General features: G+C 43.2%; 1 protein-coding gene across 1 annotated transcript in view; it reads left to right on the top strand.

Moving 5' to 3' along the window:
* NUBP2 (NUBP iron-sulfur cluster assembly factor 2, cytosolic) overlaps positions 1-6473 on the top strand; it is a 31720-nt gene extending 25247 nt beyond the window's left edge. The window contains 1 exon segment of the mRNA XM_082261989.1: positions 6243-6473. Coding sequence (XP_082118115.1) covers positions 6243-6388 — 146 coding nt within the window. The 3' untranslated portion in view covers positions 6389-6473.
* The last annotated feature ends 6135 nt before the right edge of the window (positions 6474-12608 follow it).

The following is a 12608-nucleotide window of genomic DNA, read 5'->3' as shown; positions in this document are numbered from 1 at the left end:
ACCTTCTACCGGTACTGCTTGAATTTGCACATGGGCTTCGTATTTATGGTGGGGACTTTAATTTTGTAATGGACCCCGTGCTGGATGTATCGCTTGGTGCTTCCCACTTTCTTATTCATACTTGAAGCGACTGAGAACAGATGTGCAGCTTCTGCATTTGGTAGATCCCTGGAGATTACTGAACCCTCAAGAGCGAGACTATTCCTATTTCTCTCCAGTCCACCATACTTATTCACATCTGGACTTCCTCTTGACACATAAAGACCTATCCAGAGTCATATCTGTGAATATAGACATCATCTCGTTCTCCGATCATGCTCTGATCCATATGATACTTAATTTGGGACCAGTTACTCGTAACCCCCCTATCTTGGAGGCTGAATGAAGCACTCCTGCAATCAGCAGACTCAATCGCTGAGTTACGGTCTGCTCTGGAGGAGTATTTCTCCATCAATCCTAACTCGGTAGACAACCCATTGGTGGTTTGGGAAGTTCATAAGCCGGTTGTTAGAGGTGTCCTAATCAGAATAGGGTTGCGCCTTAAGAGGGAACGAATAAGACTTTCTGATGAACACTTTTCAAAGTTGCGTAGCTTGGAATGTTCCCACAAAGCGAGCCTCGCACGGTCTACCTATCAGGACCTTCTTAAGGTAAGGGAGAAACTTCGGTCTCTCCTCTCATGCAACGAAACAGAAGTTGGCTCGGTGCCTCGAGACCAGTGTTAATTTTGGCAGCAAATTTCAATTTAGTCTTAGGACTAAAATTACATTTTAGTTTTAGTCCCATTTTAGTCTTCTGCAAGTGTTTTAGTTTTAGTCTTATTTAGTCGACTAAAACTCCAGTACATTTTAGTCGACTACAACATCTTACATTTTAGTCGACTAAAACTCATTTTAGTCATGTAAATGGTCAGGTCAGAGAGGAGGCCTGTAATGCTGCTGCCTGCAGTCAGTGCAGTGAGTGCACACAGTGCTGCTCAGAGTGCTGGATGGGGGTCTCAGGTTTGAGGGTGGTCTCTGGTCTGACTCTGAACTGAAGTTGTTGAACAGGATGGGCCGGGCAGGCCTCAGCGACCTATATGCACACACACAGTCCTGGATGGATGGCGGAATCGGATGCCAGTGGTGACTGGTGAGTGGTCTGAGGGGACTCAAGGAGGCAGTAATAGCTGGCCTGGTTGTTAACTCACAGTGGGTGCTCTGCTCTGGATGTGGTGGTGGCCGGGTGCCAGTGCCGTGTGATGAGTCGGGCCTGGCGCGTCTGGCTGTAGTGCTGCAGCTGCAGTGCTCTGGTGAGGTCAGGTGACTGGTCTCGAGTCGACTCTCTTGTAGTAGTCCACTCCTCACGTCGGACATCACGGGGCACGCCACGCCAGACGCCACACAGGCGGAGCTCCATGAAAACCGGAAGTTGGGTAAACGTCCCTGCCTCACATTCTCGTTTAGTTTTCTTTCGTTAACGAAAACGGATTTGATTTTCGTCATGGTTGTCGTCATTTGACGAAAATGTGCTATACTTTGCGTCTCGTTTTCCTCAGTTGAAAAATGCCGGTGACAAAAGCGGTGACGAAAACGTTTTCGTTGACGAAATTAACACTGCTGTAAACTCCATTGGCTGTAATGTCATTGCACATATTACCTGAATATATTACCAACATTAAATATTAGGGAAAAATATAAGAAAAGCCTTTTTCTTAATTGTTTAGTTTTCAGCGGCTTAGTAGATGCTCCTTACTTATGCGTATGCGGTGGTGCAATACAGGTTTAAACTTTAATGTGCTATTATTACATGCTCTGGATAAAATTGTGTTGCCGATATAGAAATGGCCAGCAGAGGAGTGTTCATTTTGATTATGTAATTTTTTTTATTTAGTTTTAGTTATAGTCTTATGACTAAAATGCCATTTTAGTTTTAGTCGTATTTTAGTCTTAAGACTAAAATGCCATTTTAGTTTTAGTCTTATTTTAGTCATCTGAATTGTTTTAGTCGTATTTTAGTCGACTAAAATTGTGTTAATTTAGTTGACGAAAACGTTTTAGTCAACGAAAATTAACACTGCTCGAGACGAGACTTGTATCACTTAAGGAAAAGATCTACATCCCATCTGTGATTCAAACTCTGAGGGATGCGGGTCACCAAAACGCCCTCCCGTTCAAAAGCCGACGATACCTTTCCCTTCCTTTATCTGCAGGTAAGACCCTCTCCATACCACAGAAAGAGAACGAAGACCTATCTCCTTTGTGTATGTTTCTAAAATGTTTGGAGACATTTGAAATATTCCTGGCGTTGATGTTTAAGCGGTTACAAAAATGTCCTGAAATACGTGAATGGGGGTGTTGTATTGTGCAAACCACATACTGTACTTTACACACTTCACATTGCACAAAATACACTACATGGTCTGAACCACACTTAATATACAGTGAAATGTTGTATGTTTCGCCTGTAATGAATGATGTAACGCTCCTATTAGTTTTATGGACTCTACAATATTTACAAGTGCTAACTAGAGATGTATAGAACTGTTCGCCGGCGAACAGTTCCCGGCGAACTTCGCATGTTCGCGTTCGCTGCTGCGGGCGAACATATGCGATGTTCGGTCCGCCCCCCATAATACATCATTGAGGCAAACTTTGACCCTGAACCTCACAGTCAGCAGACACATTTCCAGCCAATCAGCGTACCTCCCTCCCACACCCTCCCACCTCCTATAAATAAGCAAGGGCAGCATCCATCTTAGATCATTCTGAAGCAGTGTGTGTAGTGAGAGTAGGGAGAGAGCTGCTGCTGCTGCTGCTGCTGTTAAGCTAGGGACAGTTAGTCAGTGTTCCTGGTCTTGCAGTGTTCTTGGTCCACTACTGCTGTAATATCAGCACCCCAAAAAGCCCTTCTAAGGGCTGGTATTTGTGTAATTTTTTTATATATATATATATATATATATATATATATATATATATATATATATATATCTAGCGTCCCCAAAAGCCCTTTTAAGGGCTGGTAATTGAGTTGTTTCTTCTTATATATATATATATATCTAGTGTCCCCAAAAGCCCTTTTAAGGGCTGGTAATTGAGTTGTTTCTTCTTATATATATATATATATATATATATATATATATATATATATATATATATATATATATATATATATCTAGTGTCCCCAAAAGCCCTTTTAAGGGCTGGTAATTGAGGTTTTTTTTTTTTATTTATATATATACATATATATATATATTTAGCGTCCCCAAAAGCCCTTTTAAGGGCTGGTAAGGTAATAGAGTTTTTTATATATATATATATATATATATATTGTACACTGTGACTGCAGTTGCCTGCCCGCTGTGTGTGAGAGGCCACAGACCTACCACAGACTGTACTGTGTGCACACCACACTCATTTCGGGTGGCACAGGCACAGTACCTGGCATTTTAAAAAATATTTTTTTTTTTCCTCTGTCATAATTGCAGTGAGTGCTGTGTCAGGTCCACAGAGTGCACTGTACCCACTGCAGTGCACTGCCCACCACTGATATATATACGGTGGCACAGCATCTTGTTGCAATAAATTGAAAAAAAAATATATTTTTTATTATTGCAGTTGCCTGGGCTGCCAGTGACTGTCAGGTCCACAGAGTGTACTGTGCCCACTGCAGTGCCACTGTGTGCCCACCCACCACTGATATATAAGGTGGCACAGCAGCTTGCAAAGTAAAAAAATATATATATATTTTTTAAATTGCAGTTGCCTGGGTGCCAGTGACTGCTGTCAGGTCCACAGAGAGTGTACTGTGCCACTGCCCACCCACCACTGATATATAAGGTGGCACAGCAGCTTGCAAAGTAAAAAAAAAAAAGACAGCTGGAAAGACACTGCATTAGTTTTCTACTAAAAATTATAAGAAAAATGCTGTTTTTTTGGGGTTCTGGACATGCTACAGAGCTGAAACTTGACAGGTACACTTTTTAGACCCCCCCAGACACTAAATACAAAAAATGACATGCCTGCCTAAAAAAATGCCCGCTAAATGCCTGCAAGAGAAAAAGCCAGCCGCAGAGAAGCCGTATTCCTGAAAATATAATAAAAATGCTGTTTTTTAGGGGTTCTGGACATGCTACAGAGCTGAAACTTGACAGGTACACTTTTTAGACCCCCCAGACACTAAATACAAAAAATGACATGCCTGCCTAAAAAAATGCCCGATAAATGCCTGCAAGAGAAAAAGCCAGCCGCAGAGAAGCCATATTCCTGAAAATATAATAAAAATGCTGTTTTTTAGGGGTTCTGGACATGCTACAGAGCTGAAACTTGACAGGTACACTTTTTAGACCCCCCAGACACTGAATACAAAAAATGACATGCCTGCCTAAAAAAAATGCCCGCTAAATGCCTGCAAGAGAAAAAGCCAATTGCAGAGAAGCCGTATTCCTGAAAATATAAGAAAAATGCTGTTTTTTAGGGGTTCTGGACATGCTACAGAGCTGAAACTTGACAGGTACACTTTTTAGACCCCCCCAGATGCTAAATCCAAAGAAATTTTTTATTTTTATTTTTTTTTAATTTTTACAATAATTGGCTCTCTATCAAAAAATTATAATTTTTAAGAACTTTTTTTTGCGTGATCCCTCTCCGGCATGCCACAGTCCAGGTGTTAGTCCCCTTGAAACAACTTTTCCATCACTATTGTGGCCAGAAAGAGTCCCTGTGTGTTTTAAAATTCGCCTGCCTATTGAAGTCTATGGCGGTTCGCCCGTTCGCGAACATTTGCCGATGTTCGCGTTCGCCGTTCGCGAACGGCGAATTTTAGGTTCGCGACATCACTAGTGCTAACTCCACAACAAAATGAAGCTGGTTAAGAAATCCAAGTCATTACTTTTATTAGATTAAATGTGGCTGGGTACTACCGTAAGAGCTAACGTAAAGTAGGGGCACGATGACTACAGAAACAAACTCCTTTAGATAAAATGATAAAAAAAAATTTTGTATTGTGTAATTTTTGTTACCACCTATTCCATTTGGTTGGTGCTTGGTTGTGGTCTAGATCTAATTGAATATATATTAGGTAGAAGATCCTCCCATTGTCTATTAATGGCATTATATCCCCTTTCTATATACCATTGTGCAGAACCTCTAAGAGAGAGTCTTTCCCTTTTAAAATTACATTCTTCAGAAAAATAAACTTTCATGGAGCAATTTCTCCTGCCTCTAACGAATTGGCCTACTGGAAAAGCCTTAATTGTATGTGCTGGATGACAGCTACTCCCTAAAAGTGTAGCCTTGCCCGCACAAGATTTCCTAAAAGTGGGTTTCAATAAAGGAAAGTTTTTGGATGCTATCCCAAGTGCCAACCAGTGCCGGGACAAGGTCATCTAGAGCCCAGGGCGAACATGCCAAATTGTGCCTCTCCCTCCAAAATGCATTAACATTATGTGTCAGCGAAATATCCCCTCCCCCTCCAAAAAAAAAATTGAGCACCAATCATCATGCCCACCCCCTAAGCAAAAAATCCCCCTCTTCCCAGTACAAATCCGCCCCTACTGAATTCCCCCCTTCCAACACAAAACATTGTCTCCCCCCCCCCCCCCCCCCGCCAAAAAAAGCCCCCCTTCTAGCACAAATCATCCACCCCTAAAATTTCACCACCAGGCCCAAACCCTCACTCTACTCTAAATTGCCACTTCCAGCACAAATCCAACCCCCCCCCCTCCACAAATTTCCCCTACTAGCACAAACGCCCCCCAATCATCCTCTACTAGCACAAATCCCCCACTCCAAAAAATATTGCTTCTTTACCATATTATGTTTATAGCAACAAAAAAAAAACAACCCCCCCCCCCCAAATCACCACACCTAGCACAGCTCTCCAAATTTGCTCTCCTAGAAGAATTCTTACCCCCCAAATTCCCCTTCTCCACACCAATCCTTTTCCTTCCAGTCTCCTTGTGGTGCCTACTCCCACCTCACATGATACCACAGTGCCCAGGGCAACCACCCCTCCTGCCCACCCCTTGTCCCGGCCCTGGTGCCAGCAATGCTTCCTATGATATTTTATGTAGAGTGTTTTTTTTTGCAATGCGTATGTAACATGTTTTATGTAGTATGTCCCGTTTTTAAGTATTGCAGCTCTTCTTTATTGCAGAAGAAAATGCAGAAATTGATGCACATATACAGTGTTGGGAAGCACTGGGTGTTAAGAACCCCTTAAAAATCCAAAAAGTGTAAATTTTATTTTCTTTTACTTTTCAGGATGTGTCCCTCTTGATCCCAGTCTGACCCAAAGTCTGGAGGTTGGCAAGGACTTTCTCCAAGAATTTCCCAAGAGTTCAACATATGCAGCCATTATTAGCATTACCCAGCAAATTTTGGACAAAGCTGCCAATTCCTCCTCCTGACCTTGTCTACATCTGGGGAGAGGACTCTGAAAAGGATGAACCCTTTACCATAAAAGACTCATATATTCCAAATCAGGGGGCTAGTCACATTACTGGGATAACCCCGGACCTTGTGTTTCAGAGGGGTCTATGATTACTAGTCTGCCCTAGGGCCTGTGTTGATGGGCTTATGTTCACTTCAAACCAGTTTTGTATTTCTCTACAAGTCTATAGGCATGCTAAACCTCAATTGAAGAGGATGAAATGCAGGTCAGAAGGAAGTCTCCTGAAGTTCAAATGCACCTTTCAATAAATTATGAATGATCTCAGAAGTGTCTTAAACTGATGCCATCGACACAAGCCCGAAGAGACCGTGCAAAGCCAAAAAAAAAAAAAAAAAAAGGTCCCTGCGTGAGAAGATTAGAAATACCTGTCTGGTGGGTGGTGACTGCCATCTTTATTTTTATTTTTATTTTTTTTTTTTAACTACTGTGGCTGTAGCATGTCCAGCATCCATCTGCCAGTCTGTGTTGTCTACCAGAGCACAGCGGGGTAAGTGGTATTGAACACATGCAGCGGTGCCAATTTATAAAGCAGCGAATCTAACATTCCCTTCCCTGCAAATTAAACTTCCAGGCGCATGTGTTTTTAAATGATGGTGATTGATTACTCACTAATAAGTCTTGAAAGTCTCATTCACTGCATTATAAATATGCCTCAAAATATTGGATGCTAAATATTCTTCAGCCACTGCAGGTCCTGAAGAAAGCAGAGAGAGGCGCTCCATCTGCCAGACAGTCTAGCATTGTTAATCTTTTTTTTTTTTTCTTTTTAGATTGGGCTTTTTTAAAAAAATACAAAAACATGTTTGGTTGTCTTTAAGTTGCTTTAATCTCACTAAACCCCTTACAAAATAAATCTGCTAAATTTTTTGGATTTATCGAAAATAATATAGTGTAAGAGCCTAGCTAAACCATTAAATAAGTCTATATGCCATCACGTGGACCCACAAACCACATAATTGCTTTTGCAAAAGATTGTACAATCAGATTGCAGTATTTGGCCAGGCTTAAAGTGAAACCTATTGGTTTAAAGTCAATGTTAAATGATTTTAGAGTTTATAACTTGATATTCATATTTTAATTTTTTGTTTGAAATCCCTATACTATATACATAAACATTTTAATACAGGTGCTATTTATTGCTCAGAGTGTGCGGTGCAATCTGGGCTGTCTGCTGAGACAACCCAGAATGAATATTGCGCTTTTTAACTGTTCCTTCAGATAGAAGTTGCAGACAGCATTGTCTCTACTTGGAGAGAAGAGGTATCCCTTCTCTGAGTCATTCAGCTGTCTGTGGATAAACTTGGAACATGTTATTCCACTTCTGTATTTACAGCACATCAGTAAATCCGCTTAAACTCTGGAAAATCAGACTCACGCCTGACCGCAAGTGTGCATCTCCTGACCGCAAAAGTATAGGTGCAGCATTTTATACTGTACTTACCTGACCAAAAAAGAGTATTTGAAGAGTATTTGAAAAACCAATGTACATTCCCTTTAAGGAAAGTAGTCTGACTTTTCCATAGAAGCCAGATAAACCCTTTTCTGCAAAATATAGAATAACAAGTATTGGATCTGATTAGTTGTTGTTAGCAGTCGACCCTCTGGAGGATCCAAATGACCCTGATCTGGCAAGCCAAGAGCGGGCTTCTCCAGACACGCAGACAAGGCTCCTTCAGCATGAAGGTGCACCCTCACCCGTATTGGGGGTGAGGGGATGTCTTTGAGGGGTTCCGGACCGTGAACTTCCCTGGTACAAGACAAGTGGGTCCACAAAGTAATTCGGTCTGGCTACAAGATCGAGTTTTGCTCTTGTCCCCTGGCAAGGTTCTTTCCTTCCAACTTGCGCCTGTCCCCGGACCTCTTAAAGGGTCTGTTTGGGGTGGTACAAGACCTGTTACTTCAAGGGGTGATTGTCCCGGTTCCGATTTACAGTTCCCAGGAAGGAAGGCAAGGTGCGTCCAATCCTGGACCTCAATGGGCTGAACTGCTTTTTGCGGGTGCAGAAGTTTAGAATGGAGTCTTCGCACAGTGGTGGCATCCCTGCGTCAGGGGGATTTTCTTGCCTCGATCAACATCAAGGATGCTTACCTTCACATTCCGATATGTGCCCGTTACCAGCACTTCCTCCGCTTTACCGTGGGAGAGGAGCATTATCAGTTTTTGGCGTTACCCTTTGGTCGCGCCATTGCTCCTCAGGTCTTCACAAAAGTGTTATCACCAGTGCTAGCTTTGTTACACCAGCGGGGGATCGCTGTTCTGGACTACTGCTCTTTTGGAAAACCTGGAGATCACAATACGAACTCTGCGGGCGTTCGGCTGGATTCTGAATTTTCAAATCCCCCCTCCTTGTATTGGACAATGGTCACCACGGATGCCAGCCTGTCCAGCTGGGGAGGCGTCCTCGGCAAACATTCTGCTAAGGGGATCTGGACACTGGAAGAGTCCAGACTACCAATCAATATCTTGGAACTCTGAGCGATCAGGCTGTGTCTGGACCATTGGGCAGATGATCTTCAGGGATGCCCAGTGCACACTCAGTCGAACAGTGAAACATCCGTGGCTTATGTCTATCACCAGGGGGGCTCAAGAAGTGTCATGGCAGCTCTGGAGGTAGCTGGCATTCTAAGGTGGGCAGAACAGTTCATTCCAGCCCTCTCTGCCATACACATTCCCGGGGTGAAAAAACTGGAAGACGGATTACCTCAGTCAGGAGTGGTCCCTTCATCCGGAAGTGGTTCATCAGTTGTGTCGGTGGGGCACCCCCAAGGTGGATCTGTTGGCATCTCGGTTCAACAAAAAGGTGCAGAGGTTTGTGGCTCGGTCCCAGGATCCTCTGGCAGACCCGTGGGGTCAGTATCGTCTGATTTATGCCTTCCCTCCACTCAAGCTTCTGCCAAGACTTCTACGCAGGATCGAGGCAGAAGTGATTCCGGTCATCTTAGTGGCTCCAGGCTGGCCTCACCGGGCTTGGTACACTGATCTGGTGCGGCTGGTAGCCGACGTTATTTGGAAGCTTCCTCTCAGGGATTGGTGCTGTCCCAAGGACCAATCTTCCATCCTGCTTTACAGTCGCTGGCTTTGAGGGTTTGGCTGTTGAACACCAGGTGCTGAAGGATAGAGGTTTATCTGAGTCTGTGATTCCTACACTGTTAAAAGCTAGAAAATTTACTTCTAGGAAGATCTACCATCGTACGGAAGATGTACATTGCGTGGTGTGAGTCTCTTAAAGTTCATCCTTGCACCTTCTCGGTGGCTCGGATCTTGACATTCCTTTTAACGGGGGTTGAACATAAATTGGCCTTGAGTAACATCAAGGGCCAGGTGTCAGCTTTGGTGATCTTCTTCCAACGACCCTTGGCCACACACTCGCTGGAGCGTACCTTTCTTCAGGGTGTCTGACATTTGGTTCCTCCAGTGCGGTCTCTGTTGCCGCCTTGGGACCTCAATTTGGTGCTTTCGGTCCTCCAGAAGCCTCCCTTTGAGAAGCTTCAGGAGATTCCCTTGCTTACACTATCTCAGAAGGTGGCTTTTTTGGTGGCTATTAGCTCTGCACGAAGGGGGTCGGAACTGGCGGTGTTATCCTGTCGTTCACCTCACCTGGCGATTCAGAGATAAGGTGGTTCTTCGCCCCTGTCCGTCGTTCCTCCCAAAGGTTGTCTCTGATTTTAATTTGAATGAAGACATTGTGTTGCCTTCCCTGTGCCCAGGCCTAAACATCTGAAGGAAATTTGCCTTGCATGCCATGGATGTGGTCTGGGCAATTAGGGTGTGTACCTGCCAGCTATGGAGTCTTTCAGGAAGTCGGACTCCCTATTTGTGTTAACGGATTGGCCTTGTAAAGGGTTGTCCGCTTCCTCTGCGACCATTTGCAGATGGATCAGACAGATGGTGATTCAGGCCTAGTCCATCAAGGGTCAGGTTCCTCTTTTCCCTGTTAAGGCGCACTCTACTCGGGCGCTTAGTGCTTCCTGGGCCTTCCATCTTTAGGCGTCAGTCAGGTTTGCAAGGCGGCCACCTGGTTGTCGTTGCATACTTTCACAAAGTTTTATAAAGTGGATGTGTTGGCATCTGGGGGATGCTTCTTTTGGCTGCAAGGTTTTTTAGGCTGCTGTTTTTTACCTGGTCCTCTTTGAGGGTGTATTGTTCTTTTCAGGTGGGTTCCAGTTGTTTTGGTTGAGCTCCTGTTGCCTGGTTGGCTACTATTTAGCCTTAGGATTTTTTTGCTGTTCCCACCCCTCATGTTTAACACTGCTTTGGGACATCCCAGTGGTTATGAAGATCAGGAGCTGTGTCCATTAATGAACGAAAGGGGAAAAAGGGATTTTTGACTTACCATAAAATCCATTTCTCTGCTCTGATGTTCATTGATGGACACAGCACCCACCCCTCTGTGGAGTTGTAATTCTTTTGACACTGCTTGTAACAAAACTGAGTACCTATAGCAAAGAGAGGGAGTATACCCCCTGGGACTGCCCATAGGCATAGCCAGATTCTTTTTCAGCCTAGCCTACTCCTGTAGGGGGGAGTATAACCCAATGGTTATGAAGATCAGGAACTGTGTCCTTCAATGAACATCAGAGAAATTGATTTCACGCTAAGACAAAAATCCAATTTTTTACTAGTAATAACAGCGATCAGTGACCTATAGCGGGACTGCGACATTGTGGCAGGCAAATCAGACCCTAAGTGACACTTTTTGGGGACCAGTGACACTAATAATCAGTGCTAAAAAATATGCATGGTCACTGCACTAATGACACTGGCAGGGAAGGGGTTAACATCAGGGGCAATCAAAAGGTTAAATGTGTCCATATGAAATGTGCTTGCTATCTGTGTGGGTGTTGCTTGTACTGTGGGAAGACAGAGATCCTCTGTTTCTGCTTAGCAGAAACAAAGGATCTCTGTCTTCCCTTGTCACAGAACAGCGATCCGCCTTGTTTACAAGGAACAATCAGCAGGTGCAATCACAGCGGGAGCGGGTCGCCGGCGGCACACAGGAGCGCTGCAGACCCGGAAGTGCAGAATCGCGTACCTGTACATGACTGCCTGTAGGAGCCGCTGCCCCACAATATATGTAAGTGGGGCCGTCGGCAAGCGATTATGACGGTAAACCTTTTTTTTTTTCTTCCATTTTGGATAGAATAAGGGAGGGATATACTCACTGTTAGATTTCTTTTTGCCATCTGTGTCCTATTGGGGAGATTTTGATTTACTTCCTGTCCCTTACCCAAACAGGAAGTGAGGAAATCCAGTCACCAGAACTAGTGTCCCCATTGGAAGATTACTTTGTGGTAACAATCCAAAATTTTTGAATTTTCTTTCACTTTTGGTGCTAATGGTAAACAGGAGAAAAAGAGAGGGTGATTCTTTTTATTAGGAGCACAGACAGAAACCTGACAGTGGTTCCCTCTCCACCCTATCTTAAAATTAAAAAAAAAATGTCTTTTATATATACTTTTAATGCAACTCGTCCTCAATACCTGACTAAAGCTGGCTACACATTATACAATTTTCCTTTTTAGATTTATCAATACGATATAAAATGAGGTTACACCTAAACACTTTCAAAGTTTATGCAATCAGGCAGGCCCTTGCACTATATGGTTAAAGATAAATGTAAAGGAAATTGAACAAAAAAAAATAATTGTATAATGTGTAGCCAGCTGTAGAATCCGTTCACACATATGCAATGTGATTTTGCCTAGATTTTCAGTGCCATTATGTAGTGCGAATTTGATGTGACTTGGCTGCATGTTTTCATATTCCATGGGGCCAAGTGGCACTGTAAATCGCACCAAAGTAGCACAGGAACCTTTTCTAAAACTGGGACGCATTGATGAGTACAGGCACTGTTGAATATATTGGGATTTTCCTTGTCATGCGATTCTTTGGGACTCAAGTCACATTAGAAATCGCAGTAGTGTAAACCAGCACTTAGTATTTACTTCCTGCAGCCCCCTATACAGCAGCACTCAGGGAAAATAAAAGAAAGAATAGATGACAGAAATATATATATTTTTTTCTGATATTGCTAAAAGTGCAAACATGCTTTTTTTTTCTAAAAAAAAATAAAAAATGTATCATACAAGTTACCGTAATTTTGCCGCCTTTTGTATTACTGACTTTTTCCACAAGATGGCAATATGTATTTCTCCTTTCATTCCCTTACAATTGCA

The sequence above is a fragment of the Pelophylax lessonae genome (assembly GCF_965119305.1).
Source record: "Pelophylax lessonae genome assembly, chromosome: 6".
NCBI classification, from domain to species: Eukaryota; Metazoa; Chordata; class Amphibia; order Anura; family Ranidae; genus Pelophylax; species Pelophylax lessonae.
The sequence above is the reverse complement of the archived record's forward strand: the minus strand, read 5'-3'. Positions and strand labels throughout refer to the sequence as shown.